General features: G+C 59.0%; 1 protein-coding gene across 1 annotated transcript in view; it reads right to left on the bottom strand.

Moving 5' to 3' along the window:
• The window catches only part of SRRM4 (serine/arginine repetitive matrix 4), a gene marked incomplete at both ends in the record, with an annotated part of 45,217 nt that extends 23,892 nt beyond the window's left edge, over positions 1-21,325 (bottom strand). Inside the window, one exon of the mRNA XM_082325349.1 lies at positions 21,195-21,325. Coding sequence (XP_082181475.1) covers positions 21,195-21,325 — 131 coding nt within the window. The remainder of the gene's footprint in view (positions 1-21,194) is intronic.
• Positions 21,326-22,279: the final 954 nt, after the last annotated feature.

The raw sequence follows: 22,279 nt of genomic DNA, 5'->3' as shown, positions 1-22,279 counted from the left end.
ATATCCAACCTAAACCTCCCCTGGCGCAGCTTGAGGCTCTTTCCTCTCGTCCCATCACTTGTTACTGGGGAGAAGAGACCGACCCCAACCTCACTACAGCCCCCTTTCAGGGAGTTGTAGAGAGCAATAAGGTCTCCCCTCAGCCTCCTCTTCTCCAGACTAAACAACCCCAGCTCCCTCAGCCGCTCCTCATAAGACTTGTGATTTTGTGCTCTGGTAGAAATAAAGCTTTTGCATTTCAAACACCATTCCCCAAACCTGCTATTAGCATTGCCAATACCTCACCACCCAGCCTCATCCTATCCCCCTCACCAGCACCCAGGTGGAAGCAAAGCCTTGGCAGCCAGAGGACAGCCTTCTTCCCCGCTATAAATAGGGTGCTGGGCCAGTAAACACACCTGATCCTGATGAAAGCCCAAACTGGAGAACCTGGGGCAGCCCAGCAGAGCTAAGGGGAACCACCTGGGCCAGGCAGGTGCCTGCAAGAGCCCTGGGGAGACCATGAGTGTTGGTGAGGAGCAAAGCTAGGGGAAGGAAAGCTTGGGGTGAGGGGTCTCCAAGGAACACCGGGGCTTGGGCAGGGCAAGCTCAAATGGAGAAAAGAAGTCAAATGGAGAAAACAAACCCAAACAAGCCTGAGCTCAGACACTTGGGAGGAAAGTAAATGGGTTCCCAGGCCCCGCAGATGTTTATTTCAAAGAACAGAAAGATTAATGGAAAGACATAAACCGTACTCCGCAGGGGCGCCAAGAACGCTATGTTTTTGATGTCATCCAGAGTATTATTCGAATAAATAAAGCAAGCATCAGCATGTCCAAGCCTGACCTGGCCGTGGGGTGGTACCCACGGTGGGCTGGGCTCAGCTGGCAGCCAAAGCGTCCCCATTTCTTCCCATTATCATTTTGAAGCCAATCCCAGGCACGGAGTGTGGGTGCTGCTTTGGGTTTAGCCACCCCTGGCTAAACTGGAACGAGTTGCCCAGAGAGGTGGTGGATGCCCCATCCTTGGCCACATTCAAGGCCAGGCTGGATGGGGCTCTGAGCAACCTGATCTGGTTGAAGATGTCCCTGCCCATTGCAGGGGGGTTGGACTAGATGGCCTTTAAAGGTCCCTTCCATCCCAAAGCATTCTGTGATTCTGTGATCCCCAGGTCAGCTCTGCAAGGTCCCACCGCCGTGTCTGCCACCCTACCTACCTCCTCTCTTCAGAAAGCAGCCCGCCGAAACCCCCGGGCCGCGTGGACCCCCACCCTGGAGCAGGGGGAGGCTGGGCTGTCCCCCTGCCAGCCCCGCAGCCGCGGTGGCTCAGGGATGCCGGGAGGGTGCTTTGGCTGCAGAGATCGTCACAACCATCAGACGTGGGCTGTGGGGTCAGGAGCAAAGGGCCAAGGCCAGGTGCATGCTGCACATCTGGGGGTTAAATGGGGCTAAGAGGGTGGTTAAAGAGCAATGGGATGCTAAAATGGCATGTTAGCCTTGGCTAGCTGTGGCCAGAGTCTTGCATGCCCCAAGGAACATCCTGCTGCTGTGCCTCAACCATAAGCAATGCTTTTTGGGGCTGGAGCTGGCACAGGAGAACCTCCAGAAGGGTCACCCCTCTCTTTCCACCTGTGTTTTCTCTCTCAGCAACCCCCCACTTTCTCTAATAGCTTTTTCATTTTGTAATCCCTGAACATTTAAGGATGTGCATCAGCCGAATACAAGTGACAGGGGTCAATGGGAGGAAGCTGGGTGAAATATTTCTGGCCCAGGACATGCAGGAGGTGACACCGGCTCATCTGATGGTCCCTCTGGCTTGAAAAATCTATTACTCTGCTTGTAATAAATCCCCCAGTCGCTTCCCAACATCTATGTTATTTTTAACCATCCGGGAAGCTACACGGTTAATTGCTTTCTTTGTGCAAGCTAATTAGCTTGTGGTCTTTCCCAAACCCCTTTTAAGAACAGTCTTCCGAGGCTCAATCATTAGGATCCATTAAAAATGTCCCCAAATTAATGACCTGTGCAAAGCCCGGGCTGGCTCAGCTCCAGCAGCAGAGGCGGGAGGGTTCCTCCCCAGGCTGGCAGCGCGCTGGGGCACTGCTGCCTTGCAGGAGGGACCCGGCCCCGGCGGGCGATGTCCCTCTCACCCAGGCCCTGCTCCCACTCATGAGGTTTTCAGGTCCTGGGGTTAAAACATATTGGCCTTGAGGCAACCAAGGACTCCTGTCCTGCAACGCGCTAGGAACCATTTCTTCTGGGCTTGGAAGTAATTATTGATGGAAATAATTATTCTCCAATCCCATCAAAGGCTGGTTTCAATCCAACCAAATGTTCTCCTCTGATGAATGCCGAGAGTCACTAACGCTCTAAACTGGCTGGTAATCCCCTTGCGTTAAGCTCCATAGACATTGATTGAATATATATGTAAAAACATAGATTTTTTTTTGTCGTCTTTTGTGTCTTTCATGACTGATATAGAAGTGCTTGCAGTTTTACGTGGACGATTACTGTGGCCTCAAAAGAGAAGACTGTCACACCTTCCCCTGCCAGTCCCTGCCTGCAGCAGAAAGGAGACAGCCTCTGCGGGTGCTTTGCTGGAGCCGGCACCAGGCGGGCGGTGAGGATGCTCGGAGCGATGCAGCTGGCAGTACGGGGCTTGCTCGGCACAGGGGACCTGCTGCCCGCAGAGACGTGTGCCGGAGCAGGCAGGAGGAAGAGGAGGCAGGAGGAAGAGGAGGCAGGAGGAAGAGGAGGCAGGAAGGATGGCCAGGGTTTGTCTGGGCATCCACCACTCTGGGCATCCAACATTACCCTGCCCTCGGAGCGAGGACCACAGCCTCTCTGCCAACGTACGGGGCGCATGTTTGTCCCTAAGGACGTGCTCCTGGCCGTGGGCAGCCCGGCCATCACAAGGCAGCAGCCCACCCATCCTCCCTGCTCTCCAAGTTTCTTTATTTCCATTAGACAATTGCTTGCACTCATTTACTTTTTTTTCTTTCTTTCTCCCAGCCTATCCACCAGGCCTGCCCAAAAGCAGATCCCTGCTCCTGATGGGAGCAGCAGGGCACCTGCCAGGCTGTGGGCCACCAGCTCAGCACAAAACACACCCCGTGCAACCTCCCTCCGCAGATGGCTCGCCTTGTGCCTTCCCTTTGCAGCGGTCCCCAGTCCAAGGGGGTTTTTTTGGGCTCATGGTGATTTTTGCCATCTTTTCAGCAGCTGGGAGGGAAGCAGTGGGCATGAAGGGCTCTTGCCTCTCCCACCAGCCCGAGCCTTTCACCGCTTGTCACAACCCAGCTAGCCCAGCTTGCATTTTGGTATCGGATTTAAGCTCTCCCATGTTTTCCTTCCCTGATAGAATGTATTGACAGCAGGGGGAAATGATGTATTGCTACCCTAATAGAAGTGATGCAGAAAAGATCACTGGTAGGAATGAACCCAAAAAGATCACTGGTAGGGAAGGACCCCCGTCCCTCTTTGTTTTTACAAACTGCCCAATATGCTTCCCACCAGCCTTTCCCAAAGGCACATCACATTTCCGAATCCCACTGGGCTCCCTGCTGCCAGCAGCATCCCACAGAGCCTTGTCACCCAATGCCACCCATCCTGCCTCCCTTCCCTGGGGGTGCTGGCATGTCCCCCCCAGTGTATGGGGACACTGCTGCAGCCCCCATGCTTCGCACCACCTCCCTTTGGGACTGGACATCGCTGTTTGCTGGGGAGAAGTAGAAAGTCACTGGTGGGCTCGGCAGGAGGCTTTCGCACCAGGTATCTTACAGGAGCTCGAGGCGGCTGTGCACATGGATGGCAGGATGAGGCCACGGCTCTGCAGAGGCCAAGGAAAATGCAAGACCGGAGAGGTCCTGCAGGGCATTTGCAAGACCTGGGAGATGTGCTGAGCCCATGGAGTTTGTTCAGGGAAGTTGTTAAAGACATGCTGTGGCCTCCAGAGCCATGGGTGAGCCCCACGGGTGAGCCTCAGTCCCGGGGCAGGGCTGCAGTGTTGGGGCATCCTGGGGGCTTGAACCAGCCCAGCCACGGGGAAATATCCCCCCCGTTAGCCCCCATGGGATTGCACTGCCCTTCCTGCCCACGGGCAGATCCTGGCATCCTTCAGAGGATGGGGCAAAGGCACGGGGTATTTGCTGCTGCGGGGAGCAGAGCTAACTCACAACCCATCCCCGTTCCTTCATCCCGGGCCACTGCGCTCGGTGCCGTGGCCAAGTGGCATCTCATCAGGCCATGAAATGTGGCACTTGGTGACGCACACTTGACCAGGAGCTGAGCCCAGCAACACCCGTCCCCTCCGGCCCTGCAGTGACACGCAGTCGGTGTGGGTTTGGTGTGCACTTGAAATCCCTGCGTGCTGGCATCTCAGTGCTGCCGGGGCCGGGCAGCTGCCCTCCCCTGCCTGCGGGCTCCCGCGTCCCAGCCGAGCTCCTCTGCCCTGGCCCTGCAGCAGTCTCCTGCCACAAAGCTTTCATCAATCATCCTTTTCCTCCGCAGTAACTCAGCTCCTCATCTCAAGAGGAGAGAAAAGCAGGAAAATTGCCTTCCTAGTGACCTTTCAGCCGCCGGACCCTGCCACCAGGCCATCTCCCCAACCTCCACAGCATCGTCCCTCGCCTCCGCAGGACAGGCTCCGGCAGTCCCAGCCCTCCGTGGCCTGGCTGCAGCTCCTCTGCCCTTCCCAGCTGCTTTGCAAGTAGCAGTGTAAGCACACTGGGGCTGAATCGTGCTAACCAAGCCTTTTATTTTTATCATTTATTTTACTTCGCACACGCAGCTGGCTTGGGTGCTGGATGCACAGCCCGAGCGGGTTCGTGGTGCTGCAGGGCACCTGGCTGCGTGCATGAGCACATTGGAGACTCGGAGCACTGACTGCGCTTGGCAGACCTGCACTGACAGCATTTCCAGGCTCAGGACAGAGTATGTGGAAAGCCAATACGGAAACTTTACTGCCTTGCCCTTTTCAGCCCTGGCTGGCTCCACGTTCCCATCATCTCTACAGCCCCTGGTGAAAAGGTAGGAGCGGCTCCAGCCAACCGGAGCCCCAAACCCGAAAAAGGTTAAAGCATCTCTGATGAGCCTATTAGTTGTGAATGTTTCACTGGCATTAAACCAATGATGGATGCCTCGCCTGGGGACTGGGAACATCAGCCCGTGAAAGGACACAGGCACCCGCAGCCGCTCACACCAGGGATGCTCTTGCTGCTTCTCCTGAGAAACGTCCAAAAAGCGCATGGACACATGATTGAATATCTGATCTTTCCTCTCCTTTGCTCACCTGGAGGTTTCGGCTGCGCGGGAGCGGGCAGGCGGGGGGTTGGGGTCCCCGCTCTCCCGCATCCCTGCGGCTTTCTGCCATGGCCACCTCCGATGTACCTCTGCCCTGGGCTCTTGGCCCTGACAAGGATGGGCCCAGCTGCTCGCAACGTTTCTAAAATCCACCACTTTGGGCAGAGAAGGCTTTTAGCACTAGCAAAATGACCCTTTTATTTTCTCCTTTGCTCTCTGGCTTTGCTCATCTGATTGAGAAAGAAAATGGTCGAACCGTTCCTTTGTCCCAGGAGAGGGAGGGGACAGAAAAGAAGGTTGTAAAGACATTTCCGAGCAAAAACTCCAGCAGATGTGTTTACGTAAAGCTCTTTGAAATGTGCACTAAAAATACCTCTTCAAAATTAGGAGATGGGGAAAATTGTAAGTGCTTCCCACAAACACACACACACAAACACCCCACGGCAGGTTCTTTCCCCATCTCATTCAAACCGTTATTATTAGTACGGCAGGAGCCCTGCAGTTTGTTATTGAAAATTATAATAGCAAATCACCGAGATATTTTCCCTGATTACACAGACTCCAAGCCAGTTCAATTTTAATCTTCTCCCCGCTATTTTTTCTGTGCATCAGCAGAGGCACCAGCTGCAGAAAAGCGCGTGGTTTTCTTGAGGCAGTTTAAACACAGAAGAGAAATACAATTCCGTAATATGCATTTTTCATCCAATTTTTGTCAGCCGTGACTTGCCTCCCCCTCCTGCTCCCGGGAACCCTGCGTCCTGCTGCAAGCCCGGACGCGGCAGCGGCTCCTTTTGCTTCTTGGACTCCATTTAACGACCACTCTTAGCACATCCCGGGCCAAAAAAGCAGCTTGGCTCTTTATTTTCCAGCAGTTGATTTGCTATGCATGGTTGAATCAGAACAGAGGAGCTTCCCTGCTGGAAGAGGCCCTGGTAGCGGCGCGAGGTCAGTGCCAGATGCTTCGGAGGACACTGCCCGCGGGGAGGGCTCCGTCCCGGGCACCAGCTGGCGGCGGCGGCGGGTCCCGCTGCGCAGCACGGGGTGGACGGCGCTGGTGGAGCGTAAAACTCCACGGGGGAGAGCGATGCTCCCGTGGACCGTCTTAGGTAGGGTCAGGCACGAGGGCGAGCACAGCCTCTCCCTGCTCCCCACGGCTGAGTCTCCTTCTCCCTAGGGACACTTCCCATCCCTCTTCCCTCCCGAGCACCCGGCTGCCTTGCAGGGCTCGGTGTCACCTTCCCTCACTGCCAGCAATCCGGGACGGCTCTGCTGACCGCCTGCCAGCGACAGCAGAGATGAACCCGAGGAACGTGGCACACGGTCGTATCATTTCTAAAGGAAACCTGGACCGCTGCCCCATCTCGAGCAGTTTCTACGGCATCTTGTGCCTCCCACGCTGCCGGCTCGGAGGTCCCTGCGGTGCTTTGTGCCCGTCGGCACCTGCACGCTGCCAGGCTGGGCTTGCTCTCAAGGGGACAATCCTGTGCCTTTCCTATCCTCAAATCCTCCTCCTTAGACAAATACCCTGCAGGTTCCCATGCCTGTAAAGGAGCCAGTTTTCTCCTTAATCAGGGAATAGGAAAGGAGCCTCGGCTTCTCCCTGGTGCTTGCAAACAGAGCCGAAAGTACCAACGTTACCCTGAGCTGCACCACGGCACAGCAATCCTGCACACGCCCGACCCACGTTTTGGGGGACTCCGGGCTCCTGAGTGACCCTGGTGTGGCAGGGACTGGTCTGAGGAGGGACCGGGGCCGAGAGCTTATGCTAAACCCTGCCATAGCCCCACGGCCACTCTCCTCCCAGCCGGCCACAAACTGCACTCCCAGACCCCATCCCGGCCATCATCCCCCAGGCAGCCCCGAGCAGCCACAGGGGCAACCGCTCCCCGGTGAAGGGGCCAGAGCTGGCGGCCAGGCATGGGGGCAACCTAAGAGCCCTCGCAGAGCGTGTGATTAGGAAAAGCCTGGATCTGAGCTCAAATTTCTCATTAATTGCTCGCCCATGAGCCGTGCAGGGCGAACACTTGCCGGGCGAAGGGCAGGGTGTGGGCAGCACAGGGGAGCCCAGTGGCTGTGGTTGGGCTCTTCCCAACATGACACTGGGAGCTGGAAGCCGAGGAGCATCAGGAGATGACACTTAACATTTTAGGAGGGTTTTAACAAAAAAACAAACGGAAGGATGTCCCAGAAAAGAAGCGCTTTGCCACTATCTGCAACGTGGTCAGGCTGGAGAGCACCTTCATGCCCAGGGGGCTGCGCGGTGCCAACCCCCGCACGCAGGGAGCGTCCCCTGTGCCACCGCAGCACCCCGACTTCAAGCCGAGCCCCCCGTGGCAGCGCCTTGCTTCGCTGCTGGCTGCCACGGACGGGGCCATGCTTGCACACAAGATTCCAGTTCCTCGCACGGGTTAATCCAGGATCTTTGGGGATTGCTAGCCTCCCGGTGAGCCTGGGCTCACTCTTTAATGAGGAAGCCACCCCGTGTGATGGCAGGGCCGGGCCACGGGATGCCACATCCACAGGGCTCGGTCACTATGGGTGCTCTCTGCGATGCGCCGATTCCCTCCTTTGTCCAAAAACCCATGCCGTTTGGCATGGTGAACAGCAGCGAAATAGTGTATTTGCCAATAACATAGCTCATTAAATTTTAATCAAATAGGGGATTGTAAGCACACAGTTACCAGGAGCTCCTGGGACCACCGAGAGATCACTTTAAAAATGAATTAGTAATAAGACATGTTGGAGGCAGCAAGGAGAAGACGGCTGGAGAAGATCCGCTTGGAGGAGGAATGCTCCCTTCGCCGCTCACATAAAGCTTTTTGGAATTGCCACTGGAAGAAGAGAGGAAAACACATTGGAGGTGCCAACACTCCGATAAGTCCAAAAAACCAATGTGTTCACGCAGCTGCCGCCTGCCCGCAGAGCTGCCCTGGGAGCGACTACGGTTGACGGGGAGACCACGAAGAAGATGGCCACCCCATCCATCCAGGCCGGGGACGGGGACACTCAAGTCATGGCACCCCATTAATAAGCCACCCTGTGTGCCGGCACGCATGCCTGCCTGCAGCTAATGAACAGCAATCCAAAGGGCTCAGCTTGAAACAACTCCAACATTAAAAAATGCTCAACCTCGCCCCAGGACAGACCTGTGGGTGCATCCAAATGGGTGTCCCCAACACAGGTGTCTGGGGGCATCACCCAAGCAGGGCAGCGCCGGTGCCGCTCTGCCCCATGGAGCTGCCAGAATGAGGGGAGCTGAGGATAAGGTTTTCTGCCGGCCCCCGTGTGCACCCACGACCGGCAGCCGGGGCGGGGGGAGCCCCGGGCAGCAGCCAGCAAAAATTGGTCTGCCGCGCTTGGGGGTCTGGTGAGATGGGGGGTCCCGGGATATCCCCTCGTTTGGGACTTGTCTCCCAAACACCCATCCCGCCGCAATGCCCAGGGCCGCTCTGCCAGGGCCACGCGCGGCTGGGACAGCTCAGTGACGCCGCGAGGAGCAGATGTCCCCGCACGGGGACGCGTGGGCAGCAATTAGCTCCCGCGGAAAGGAATTAAGCAACAGATTTCTCCTGCCGGAGAGACGAGCCTACGACGTTCCCAGCCCAGGAAGGGAGGTGGCAAGCAGACTTTAACCCCCCTGCTACATACTGCTGGGGGCTTTTTATGTCCAGAAGAGCCCCTTTGCCTCCCTGTATCACATCTCCTGTGTCAGCTGAGCTGGGACAGTCCCGCATTGCAGCTTCATGGGTGGGAGGTTTGGTTTGACTCCAGTCCTCCTTCCCCATAACACCCTCTGGTCCCATGGGAAACACCTCGGTGGTCTTGTCAGCTGCCCAGGAAGGACTGGTGAGGGCGGGTTAAGTTAAGGAGAGTTTCTGGGAGGGAAGACAGGTCCTTTCCTCCTCCCACTGTGCTCCAAGGAGGGAGAGGTTGGTATGGCCATGCCACCCCTGCCACACAGCGGGCACCGGGGCGCTCGGTGCTGCAGCACCCAGGGTTGTTTGGAGGTCAGAGCCAGAAAGAAACCTCCCTCTCCGCTCCGCGGTCTTGTCCCCAACCATCCATGCCACCCTGCAACTCTAAACATTGTTTTAAATCATCCCCCAGAAGCAAGGGGAGGGTATTTATTGCCTTGCTACTCCTTAGGGTGAAGGTTTGGAGGAGGCAGGGGGGGTCCCCTGGCTCCTGGGCCCCGTGGCAGACCCTGCCAGGAGGGGCTGCAGAGAATCATTTCACTTTTTGGCACATCCATCTTTAATTGGGTGTAATAATAATTTTATTGCTTGCTGGGATTTGTGAGGCTGAACTAATATTTGTAAAATGCTTTGCTATCCTCAGCTGAAAGGCAATCTAGAACGGCAAAGCCCCGGTGCTATTCACATTTGGATAATCCAGAATTATTCATAAACAAAATCAAGATTATGCAAATATATTCATTAGTTCTCAGAATACTTCCAGGAAAATAGAGGAATTAGTCTTGTTAACAATTGTATATTATGTAAGTGTGTGTCTAAGCACACACAGACCCACGCGCTATCGGTGCTGGGGCGCGTTCACCTGGGACCCGTCCCAGGATCTGAGAGCGTTGGAGAACAAGGACTCAGCCTGTGCAAAGTTGCCCACCTCAATTTTTGGGTATCCTGATGCCCCACGGCAAGTGACAGCACCCGGCGCAGACCCCTGCAGCCCCCAGGGTCCCACCGGCTGCTCTTCAGCTGAAAAACAGAGGTATCCCCAGCATCCCCTCCGCACCCATCATGGACAGCCCACGCACGAAAACCATCACCTTATTCTACCTAAAACAGCCTTTCCTACCCAAATGGGGGTTGTTATGGTACACACAGGGCCAGGAGGCTGCGGAGGTGGGATCTGGATGCAGCCCCCTCGCTCGGGACCTGGCCTTTTCGCCCTGGCCCCGATGCGAGCCTGTGCCCAGCTTGGCTTTCCGCAGTGCAACGCCACCGTCTGCTCGGGGCGTGCTGGGAAAGGGGAGATAAAGGTGCGTTGAAAATACCGCATGGTTTAATTAATGCCACATGCCTTTCACTCTATAGGTTGTGTGGATTGTTAATTATTTTTATAAAGAAAATAATTAGTCCCAATCAAGGCAGAAGCTCTCCAGAATTACAGCTCATTAACTGCTCTCACATTTTTCTGTTCTATAAAAAGTCATGTGGTGCTGATGAAAATTATAGACCCTTGGAATCAGCATTAAATACAAATTCAGACAGTGTTACCATCCTATTACCATCAACCGCATCGACTTGGCTTCGGTAATTGCAGCTGGAGATGAAGTGCAGGGATTTCTACTCTATACAATCTCTGAAAACAAGCACTCTGCCCATTAGTTTGCCGGAAACAATGTGACACCAAGCCCCGACTCGGCTAAGTACGTCCCCAAGGAGGTGACAGCCACCAAGGAGAAAGGGGAAAGGAAGGTGGCTTAGCCAGGGATGGGAAGACGAGGATTGCTCCGGTTCGGTTCGGCTCCGGCTGGCCGCAGGGCTGCTGCTGGGGGCAGGGGGGACCATGCAGCTCTGGCGCTCGCCTAAGTTCGGGAGGTGAACCAGCTAACGATGCGGCAAATCTGTCCTATGGGCTGGGGTAGCAAAGCCACCAGTCCAAGTGAAGGAAAGAGCTAGGGAATGCAGAGGGGACAAGGAGCAACCTTTAAGCAGTGGGATTATCCTCATGGGACATGGGGAAGATAAGACGTAGAGGGATGCTCTTGTCGGGGATGCAGGAGCATCCCCAAGCATCTCCCTCTGGACTGTCCTGCTTCAGGCACCGGGCTGGGGCTGGCTCTATCGAATGCTGCAAAGGCTGCGCTTAAAGCCTAATTGAAAGAAATCACAGCATGCTAAAGGGAGTTTAGGTCAAATCAATACCAACGTGGCGGGGAGGGCAAGCAGGGGGAGCAGGGCGGTGGCCGTGTCCCAGCGCCGGCTCCGCAGGCAGGGCGCGGGCTGCGGCTGCGGGCCTCGCTGCCGGCTTTTCTGCCACAGAAAGGCAAGGTGAAACCCGTCGTCCTCTGCTCCGCGCAGGACAAACCCGGCAGCGGCATGGGGTGAGGGTTGGCAGCAGCAGCCCACAGCAGGGAGGGGGCAGGGGAGCCGCAGGTCCTCAGGGTCCTGCTTTTCAGTTTCCATTAATCAGGGATGAACATGCCTTCGGTGGCATTCACAGCCCAGCAGAGCTGGCAGCAAGCTCTTTGGCCCACGAGCCTCCACCGCAAAATTAACCCACCCGTCCCCACGGTGGCAGCTCCCATGCTGGGTACCTGCCCTTGAGCGTCTGAGCCTGCTTGGAGGGATGAGGATGGGGCAACTGGGGCTGTGGGTGGGAAAAACACTTCTCGGGAGCCCCCAAGGGCAATGGGGTAGTAACTACTGCCACGAAGCAGCAAATAGTGGGAGCCAAACCTGCTGCTGGCACGTGCTGCTGGTGTTGTGCCTTAGCTCCGTCCCTGCAGGTGCTGGGATGCTCCATGCTCACAGCGAGGGCAGGGACGATGGCCCGGCCACAGGCACAGCCACACAGCCTCAGCACACCCGAGGGCAGAGACATGCCTGGAGCACGAAATCGCTGCATCTGCCGGCCTGGACTCTCCAAAACATCCAAAAACCCCTCCAAAACATCCGAAGGACGTCCTTTGTGTACGCTGGCTCCTGAACCACACATGGGAAACATTTGGGAGAGCACAAGGACTGGTCCAAAACTGTGCCAAGGACTTCTCCAGCCATCGGACAGAACAGGCAACCGAGCCCCTGTGCCCAGGGATGCCCCAGGCTCCTCGGGGAGAAGCAGCCAATATGTCCTGTGTCCCGCAGAGCCCAGGGACCCCCTGAAGCAGCCAGGGTCTGGAGACACAGGAGGACCAGAGGAGGTCACCAGGAGATCACGTCCATCCCCAATTCGCAGGCACAGGGCAGACCCGGGCCGACAGCCCGTGTGCTCCAGACTCCCCGGCGGGCTGGGCTGCAGAACGCCCCTATCTCGGCGATTAACCAGCGGCTCCCTTTGTTGCTCCTCCGCCGGCAGCGCCCGCCAGACCCCACCGCACCTCCCTCTCGCCAGCACGCGTGAGCCGCCTGCCTCTCCGCTCCGGTGGCCCCGCGCCATCGTCCTTCGTTAGCTCGGCCAACGCGTGGCTGATGGGCAGACAAAGGCAGGGACGGGGCGGGCGGCTGCGGCAGGCAGATAACCACGGAGCCCATCCCACGCGGCAGGGAAGGGCAGGTGAAATGTGGGCACTGGGCTGCTTTGTTGCTTTGGGTTTTTTTTCCTCTGCATTCCTGATCTTGGAGTGTTTTGGTGAATAAAAACCCCATCCCTTGGAAGAAGCTGTGCTGAACCCAGTTGTCTTGCTTCTCCCCATCGTAAAAAACTTGGCTGTGCTCTGATCGAAGCAGGGGGGGATTTAAAGAGGGCAAATGCTTTATAGGCAATAGGTTCCCAGAGTCAAACCACCAGCCTCAGGGGGAAATCAGCCCAAAGCCCTAAGTGCCTCCCGCACTCGGTATGCCATGGCCGTGGCCATGCCTGCTCCGCTGGCTGCAGGCGACGGAGCAGCGGAGAATAAGTTATGACATATTTACATGCTATTATACGTTGCTGTTACATATTCACTGCTTTGGCGGGCGGTTGGTTATACGGCAACTCCAGCTGACCCACAGATTAATTCAGCAGGTGGTCTTTAACTGTGAAATCTCTCTTAATACAAAAATATTTCTCTTGCTGGGCAATAGCTAATTCTTCATCCTGACAGTAATGTAGCTAAAATCACAGCCTCCTACCCCTCTCTCTTCCAGTCACACCCAAACACATGGACTCCCAAGCACACACAGGCACAGAGATAAATTCAATACAACCAGCCCGTTGCCAAACCGCCGCCGAGTTCCACCGGGATGATGTGCTGCTGGAATTTGCTGTTAGTGGCAGAGAAAACCCATTTTCTCATCATGGCCCGTGGGGCTCAGAGCATTTTCAGCCACCTGCACATGCACATGAGGTGGGCACCTGACCCCAGCCCCGGGATCCACCAGCACGAAGGTCTTTGCAGCCCTTACCAGCACCAGCACATCGCAGCCGCCCCTGCCCCGGGGAGGACGCAGGAGCCGGGAGGAGAGAGCAGAGCAACGCCGCGGGCAGCAGGACCCTGCCCGCGCTGCCCCAGGCCCCTCTGCCTGCCCAGGCACCCGCTCGGGGGCAAAAGGGGAGATGCCCTCCCCGGTGTCCCCACTCCCGCCTCTGCCCCCGCAAAGCCCCCAGCCAGGGCTGGGCGGCAGCAGCTTGTTCTTCTTTCATTAATGACAAGACATAAATTAAACATGAAGCATTTCAACGTATCATCAGTGAAGCAGTTAGCTCCAGCCTCGCCGCCTCCTGCCTTGGCCATGGGCTGGGACACCCAGCCTGAAACTCCGAGAGAGTTTTTGATAGAGGTTTTTTCCCCACTTTTTTTTTCCTTAAGCCCTTCCTGCAGTCCCCGCTGTACTGGCAGGGAAAGTGCTCCCGCTACGTGCAAAAAAACCTGCTATTTTTAAACTCCCGGTGTTTGTCAGCGCTTTTGGCTCGAGTGGCTGACAGAGAAGCCAGTTTTGCAGCACCCGGCGTCCCGCGGAGGGTTGCGTGGCCTTTGCCAGGCGATGGTGGCACCAAGCTGTGGGCACTGCGCCCGGCCTGGCTGCTGGAGGTGGTGGTCCAGCCCACTCATCCCCCCAGCACGTGCCAAATCCGCACCATGCCGAAGCCCTGTGATGGATGCTGTGCTGCTGGGATCTGCTGCTCCTGCCGGATTTCAGGCACTCATGACCTCTGTAGGTTTACATGCACCTATAAAAATCAGCACGCAGGGCTGAGAAAGCAGATTGGCTCCCAAGGTTTGGCGTTTCTCTCTGCCCGTTGCTGGGAATGCCAAAGGGCTCCGATCCAGGCATCAACCCCAGCCCTGTTTTCCAGCTGGTGACACAAAACCTGGCACCGCCAAGGATCGGGACCAGAGGAGGACCCAGCGGGGCTGGGAGCCGTGTGTGGGTCTCCGGTGGGGCAGGGTGGGACCGTGGGTCACAGCAGACCCACGCTCTCTTAACAGCAAAGAGCACCCAGGGGCTTGAGCTGGACCAGGGGATGCGGCAGAGCCCCGGCACCAACCGCAGCCAAACCGCAGGTGGGCTTTGCCGGCCTGGGTCGGGCTTTGCAATGATGAAGAGGTTTCAGTGGCCGCAGGGAGAAAAGGAGAAAAAAAAAAGAGAAAAGGAAAGGGTGGTCATGCATGAAATGATTTCATTTCAGTGACGCGGGGTTTGCATTTGATAAGTTCATCTTACAGAAAAACGTATGTATAGAAAGGTCCAGCCGCCAGACACGGAGATGTGGAATGGGATAGGGATGGGGCTGAGGAGAGAAGGGCTCAGTTCTAACCACAGCCCTCTGGAAGGAGAAATCCTCTGTGCCCGGGGACCCCAGTGGAGAGCAGGGACCCCCCCACGCAGCAAGAGCAGGGTCTGCAGAGCCCTTTTCTGGGGACAAGCTGCAGTGGGACTGGCTGCTGGGAATAGTGGGTGGTACGGGGACATCTGTCCGCTCTCCCCGAGCCAGGCAGGGACAGGTCCCGGCCCCACAAGACCCTAAACTGCCATGTTTTGCCCCGGCTTATTGCTCTGCACTTTGATACCTCTATCAAACAGCCTCACCCAGTGCTGGGACGGCGCTCAGTCCAGCAGGGAGGAGACCCCCATGGCCAGCACAGCCCCCCGAGGTGCCAGACCCCACCAGGGCTGCGCTTACAAACCCGGCATCCGCGGCCAAGCCCCTGCGGCATCTGCAGACACGGGGGCTCCCCAGCAGCGGGGGGAGCGTCTGCAGGCAGCTCTGTTCAAGAGTGAAATCAAATATTTCTACAAAATGATCCTCTGGCCAGCCAGCGGACTTTCCATCCCCCTTTTGCTTCCTTCCACCTGATTTCATCCCTCATCTGAAGAGGAGGATGAGGAGAGGAGATCGGATACGGTGCTTCCCCCAGCACATCGTGAGCACCGCGGGCTCCCTCCTCCCCAGAGACAGGGGCAGCAGCAAGCCCCATTTTCGGGGAGAGCAGCACCCCACGTTTCCCCACGAGATGCTGTGAACCTTCACTCGGGAGGAGGGCCAGGTTGTGCCCATGTTCTTTCCTGGCAGGTGTGGGAATTGGAGGCACGGGGCCAGATCTGGGCCCAAGCAGAGCTCCTAGATGAACTTTTACAGGTCGGAAATTGCCCGTCCTCCAAACCACAGAATTTCCCACCACCCTTCTGGTTTCCAGTCCCTGTAGCGCTGGTCTGGGGACAACCCTCAGCCCCACGTCCACTTTTGGGAGCTTTTAGGTGAAGGTGACAAAACCCCACGTGACTGTGGCAGGGGCGCAGCGGGGAAAGGCGGCATGTTTGGGGGTACCCAAAGTCTCTAAGAAGGCTCCATCCATGGGCTTGGGATTCCTATGGGGGCTTCCAAAGGCCCCTTTCCCTAAATCCTTAGGTGCTTGTACACCCTCCCATGCTGGGGCACACATGCCTGGCTAAGGCACCCATGGGTGCTGATCCCGGCTGTGTCGCCTGGCACTCGCTGCATCCCACCCAACCCTGGCAGGAACCTCCATCCCCATCTCCCTGACATGTTGCCAGGGCCACCGCTCTGGGGACAGAGGTGGCCCCCACCGGGGAGGCCAGCAGGAACTTGGTCCCCAGCACCAGTCCAGCGGAGAGGCAGATGGAAGGCAGAAGGAAGAAGAGGAGGAGGATGAAGGCTCTGCGAGCAGCAGGGAGGGGTTCCTGCGGGCATCCCCAGCTCTGCCCGTCGTTCGCTTCGTCCTGCCTCCCCGCAGCCTCCCGGCAGCTCCCGAGCTGCCTAATTAGCTCTCCCCGCTCCCACCGCCGTCCAGCTGGAGCTGGAGGGCAGGGGCATACAAAAGCCTCCCTATTGACAGCCCCTGCGAGGAAGGGGCTTTTCTTCTCCCCCTCTGCTTTTCTTTTCAAGCCCCTCTCCCCCCGCTTGGGCCGGGGCCATGGGCTCATTAGCGCTTGGGCTCGTTGGGAGCAGGAGGGAGCGGGAGGGAGCAGATGGCAGCCAGGCGGCTGGCGCAGCCGGCCCTGCCGCCGCCTCTTCCCGCAGAGCAGATGCCCGACCAACAAGGGGGAGGATTAAGGGCAGCTGGGGGCCATCAGCACGGCAGGGCCGCCACCGAGGGCTTCCTCCCCAGCAGCACACCCTGACGCTGATGCCCAGGGGCTGCCAGCCCACTGGGGATAAGTGGGGATCGGGGCCACCAAAACATGGCCGGGAAACCAGCGGATGGGATAGGAGAGAGCTGGTCCCCAGCACATCAGGGACTCTCCGCTGAGCCAAAAGTCACGAGGGAATTGCAGCCGCCTTCTGCCCTCGCTGGGGGTACTCTGACCCCCTGGCACCGCAACGCCACGGCTGCTCCTGCCCTGTCCCAGCGCAGCCGGGAGGGACACGCTGCCACCCTTGTCCCAGCACGTTTGCTGCAGCAGCACCCAGACCCATCTCCAAGATCACCCGCGATGGCAAACCAGGCAGTGAAACTGCGCTTAATCCCACTTCAGCAACACACCCCTCCCTCCCCCTCCGTGCACAGCACGTCCCGGGGGATTGAGGGTTAAAGCACAAATCCCCTGCACTGCCCTGATGTGACCCACTTAGGCCATCTGGCAGGGAGGGATGCAGGAGCCTCCTTTCTCCCAGCACTGCCAGCGCTCACCCAGCATCACCGGCTGCCCCAGGAGCCGATACCGGCACCCGCAGTCCCCGGCCTCAACACTGCCCTTCCTTTTCATGTAGAAGTGGATTTTGGCTGAGTTTGGGGGTGCTGGGATGGGGCAGCCTGTGCCACACTGTCATGGCTGGCGGTTGTGGGAGTGGGGAACCCAAACACCCCCAAAAACATCCTGCAAGCCCCTGGATTGCCACCAGCTCTGGGTCCCAGGGGGACCCCGGAGCATCTCCCAGCCTGGCCGGCCCCGGCACCTGCAGGTTCCCCGGCAGACGGGTGAATAAGAAATACACAGCATCGCTGGGAGAAGTAAGGCCATCGAGTGCAAAGGGGCTCCCGGCTACTACACAGTGTTTGAGGTCATGGCCAGGGAAGAATCATAGAATCATAGGATCATTTAGGTTGGAAAAGACCTTTAAGATCACCGAGTCCAACCATAAACCAGGCAAAAGCCCTGCCAAGAGGGAGGAAGCGGGGTCCCGGTCGCAGGGTCGGGGCTATGGCACGGCGGTGATACCCATCCCCAAAGGCTGGGCTGAGACTGGCGGCACCTTTAGCATGGGAGGTTTAAAGATATTTTCAGTTCACAAGTGCCGAAGCCCCTTGCAGCACCCATTGGGTGGGGATCGCAGCATCCTTATGGACCAGGGAGAGGGAGTGAGGGCACCCTGGCTCAGCAGAGGCGCTTGGGGCAGGGGTCCCGGTCCCTGACCCCATCCCTCCTGGCACACAAGCTCCTCAAACCCCCCCAGCAAAGGCAAGCATGGGGGCAGCCCCAGCCCTCCCCAGCCTCCCCACACCGCCGGGTCCCTCACCCCCAGCCGCAAAAGCACGGCCCCAGGCTGCACAGCAAAGCCCCGCCAGGCCCTGCGTGAGGAAAGGTTAATTGGAAAAGCCCCTTTCCCCCATCGCCTCGGTTTTTCCTTTCATGCTGCAAACTGGTCAATAATCCATTTACTTTGGCAGAGCCCTGCTCCAGGCACGGAGCTGCGTGGGGCCGGAGTGAGCGGCCCCCCAGCCCCAGCAGGACCGGGAGGAAAGGGATTAATGTATTCTATTGTTCCAGGATGAACCGTGGGTTTAGCAGAGCTTTAACCCTCTGAACCGGCCAGGGAATTTAGATGGAAGAGGCTTTATCTCTGGGACCAGCAGCAAGGTGGTGATGAGGGATGGGGCACGAGGAAGAGCCGGCTGGAAGGGGGAAAAAGAAAAAAAAAACCCTTTTGCCCCGGGAAGCCCACTGCTGCCCCACAAGGATGCAGGATTGAGCCCCTAGCCATGCCCGGTGGGGATGGATTTGGGCTACGGCCGCTGTGGGGGCTCCCGGCAGGACCCCCATGCCACAGCTGAGCCCCTTGGCACCCCACGAGGGCACAAGCTCAGCCAGCAAAACCGATGGGGAGACGGGCAGAGCTGGCCCAGAAACCACACCATCGCCTCCACCGCTGCGGGAAGCACGGGGCCGGATCCAGGGCAGAGATCCGCGGCGTTTGCAGAGGAGCAGCTGTCAAGTGTGGGAGAAAACAGAAATCCAGATGGTCATCTTAATTTTTCATTTGGCTAACTGGTCTCCCCGTCTCCTCGCTGGTGCGCTCTGTTCACTGGCACCGCAGTCATTTGCTCTTAAATTAGCCGGGAGCATCGTCAGGGAAGAGAGGCCGATCCAAGCAGCGGCGCAGCAAAACCTTCAGAAAAAACAGACCCAGAACGGAGCTGGGCGCGGAGACGGCTGCGAAAGGAGCTGTCTCAAGCCTTGGGGCTGTTCTCCCGGCAGATGGAGAGCAGGAGCCCTACTCTGGCTATTGCTGGGCTACAACCCTGGTGCCAGCTCGGGGTGCTGGGGACGTTGCTGTGTACCCTGATGGGGACCCGCTGCAAGGCCCCTGGGGATGCGAGATCTGGCATCTCATAGGCACAATCTTGCCAAGACAGCAGCCGCGGGCTCCCGGCAGAGCCCCGCGTGATGCAAGCCGAGCCGGCAGCCCTGATGAGAGGAGCTGGCGACCGCGGTCTCTCTGCTCCCCCAGCTTTTGGCTTCAACCCGCCGGCAGCAAATCCCCTCTGTGGCAAGGGGCCAGGGGGAGCACAGCAAGTACCCCGCAGACCCCAGGGAGAGCCCCGCCGGGGCTGACCCCGCTCGACACCTGTAGCGAGGGCGGCGGCGCAGATGGCTGCACCGTGGGGAATATCCCGGGGCCCCGGCCGGCGGCACACGCTGCAAGGAGACAAAAGGAGCCGAGCTGCTCCGACACGGAGAGCCGGCAGCATCACGACCAGCTGCACGGAGCACACCCCGGCTCGGGGACCCCGTTGCGCAGGATCTGCCGGTGCCGAGGTGCAAAACGCGGCGAAGCCGAGCTGGCGGGTCCGTTTTGCCGTGTGCCAAGAGCTGCTGACCCCGCACAGACGGTTCCCCTCCTGCCAGAGCTGGCATTGCCAGCTGCACGGAGAGGCACGTGTGTTCATTAAGTTTTTAACAGAGCTGCAAACGCTTCCAGCCACAGTCCTCAGCCTAAGCGGGATGTCCGCGGCAATCCAAATTGCCGTGTAGAGCCGTGCATCGTTCCTGGTACTTGGGCTTGCTGTATTTCCCCGATGCCCTCGTTTGCTGCCGTGTTACATCCCCGACTGTGAGAGATTTAAGCAGCGCTCACTCAGGCACATTCAGGCAGGAGAGAGCGCGTGTGTGTGAGCCGGCACCCAGCCCGCTGATGGCCCCTTTGGGTGCTGACCGTAGCCCGATGCAGGGGAGGAGAAAGGCACGGTGGTTCCCCCACGAAGGCTGAAGCCCTGCAAATGCTGCCCGTGGAAATGAGATTTGCTCTTCTCCTTTGGAAGCCTAAGCCGTGCCTTTCCCAATTTCCTACCCTGATTAATGGCAATTGGAGAGATCGGGAAAATTCACGCTCGGGCAGCTGGACCGCGGGGGCAGAAGGGACCCCCCCATTGCACAAGCAGCGGGACCCCCGTCCCCCTTGCTGCCGCAGCTCACAGCCTCCAGCGGCATGGGAGGCATCCGAAACGGCTCCCTCGAGCTCTCTGCTGTTTAGTACAGGCTGAGCCCCCGACACCCAGCCCGCTGCAGACCGAGCCCCCCTCCTCTACCCACCCATCGCCTTCCTGAAACTTTGGGTTGCTCCCCACAGCGGGCGGGGAGCAGTCAGGAGCCAAAATACAAAGCAAAGAGAGAGGACAACCAGCAAAAGCCTCCTTTCCTTACAAAAACAGCGCAGAGAGGATATTTGTAACCAATATTGAGACAGTCAACAAAATAAAACTGGTCTAAATTAGAGAGCGCGGTGTTGTGAGGAAGCCTCACGGACCCTTGCCCATGCGATAGCCCAGCTGGGCGGCTCGGTGGGCACGAGCAGCCCCCTCGCCTCTTTTCAAGGGTTTTGACCCCTGCTCTGCCTCTGGCAAATATGGGGGGCACCGGCCTCCCTGGGAGCAGGAGGGACAGGGCAGGCAGGCACCAGAGGTGCAAAGCTGAGACCGCTCGGCTCTGAGACCTGGGGGACACCGGACCGCAGCTGCCCCGGTCGGCGGCCGTGTGCGGGTGCCTCGGGCGGCCGTAGCCTCCGGGCTGCATCCCCCAGGGCGCATCAGCCTCCCCGCTGCGCCAAGGCAGGGGCCAGGATCCCCCCCCCGGGCATCGCCTTCCCGAGGGTCCCCGGTGAAGGAGTGATGCAGAGACAAGACCACCAGCAGGACACACACCCCTGCAAGGCAGGGATGGAGGTGACCACGCTTTCTGGCTGATGCCCCCCACCACTGCCCCCCCTCCATAGCCCAGCTAGAGCTTTCCAGGCCCCCACCCTGCTCCCCTCGGGACGCAGCCAGCTCCCGGGCTCCAAGCGCCACCGAGCCAAAGTTTCCCGAGCCTGCTCCCCTCTGGAGCACAGCACCTACCCGGGGAGGGGGCCCAGCCAGCCAGCATCCCCTGCCCCAGGCACGGGGGGACCCCCAGCTCCCCCAGCCCCTAACTGGGGGGGGGGGGAGGAGACAGTCCAGACCCCCCTGATGGGGGGAAGGGTGGGGGGGTACTAACTGGGGGGGTGGTGGTGGTGGTGGTGCAGCCCCCAGCCGGGGGCGGGATGGGGGGGTGTCCCTGAACCCCCCTCTCCCCGTGCCCTGGCAGCCCTTACCTGGGCAGCGGCTTGCGGGCCGTGATGCTGGCCACGATGATGCTCTCGGGTCGCGGCGTGGCCACTGCTTTGAAGGTGCCTCGCCAGAACTTCTCGAAGAGCTGCTTCTCGCCCTGCTGCACGCTGGCCATGGTCGCCCCCGCCGCCCCGGCCCCGCCGCTCTCCGCGGTGCTGAGCGCTACATCCCCGGCCCCGCTCCCCGCCCCTCGGCCCCGGCCCGGGAGCCCCGGCTGGCGGGGAGATGTGCGGCCCCGGCCGCCCCCGGCCTCGCGTTTTGTACCGGCGAGGCGGGGAGAGGGGCCGGGCCCGGCCGCCGTCCCCTCCCCGGCGCCGCCTCCCGCAGCCGCTGCGCCCGGAGCCGCGGGGAGCCCGGCCCGGGGAGGGGGCGGCGGCCCGGGGGCTTCGCCCGCCCCCGCTGCTGCCCCGGCGGGAGGGGGGCGGCTCCGGGGAGGACCCGAATTCACGCTTATCCCCTGCGGGAAACGCTCTGCCTCGCTGGCCACCGGCTCCGGGGGGCTCGGAGGGCTCCGGGGGGCTCCGAGAGCTCCTGGGGGTCTCGGGCAGCTCCCACCCTACAGGCAGGTTTACCACCCCCACTCGGGACCCGTGGCCACCCTGGCCTCTTCGCAGACCCCAGGGCCCTCCTTGCTCCATCCCCATCGTTACCTTCGTCAGCCGAGGAACGGCTGCCGGCTCGCTGCTGGGTCGGGGGCACCCCCAGACCTTGCACTTTGTGGGGCACAAACCCTCCAGGGCACAGCATCAGCCTGGGCCCGCACAAGTCCCCGTCCCCCAACACGGGCTACCAGTAGCCTTTGTGTTTGCCCACTCCCAACTGTTTACTAGACACAGGTGAAGAAAGAGGGAGAGCCCAGAGCCACCAGCTCAGATGGCCGAGGGAGAACGCAGCAGGAGGCCGTGGAGACCACTCCGTAACTGGTCCATACTGGGACCCATATGGGGAGGAGATTTTGGAAGAAACGCCCCTTTTTCCCCCCTCCCCATCCCTTCCCACTTAACAGGCGCTGGTGGAGGGGCAGGGACGGGGCACGTTGCTTCTTGGCCCCAGCAATGGGGTCCTAACC

The sequence above is a fragment of the Platalea leucorodia genome (genome assembly GCF_965183815.1).
Source record: "Platalea leucorodia genome assembly, chromosome: 12".
In the NCBI taxonomy this organism is placed as follows: domain Eukaryota; kingdom Metazoa; phylum Chordata; class Aves; order Pelecaniformes; family Threskiornithidae; genus Platalea; species Platalea leucorodia.
Note: the sequence above shows the minus strand (reverse complement) of the source record. Positions and strands in the feature narration are given on the sequence as shown.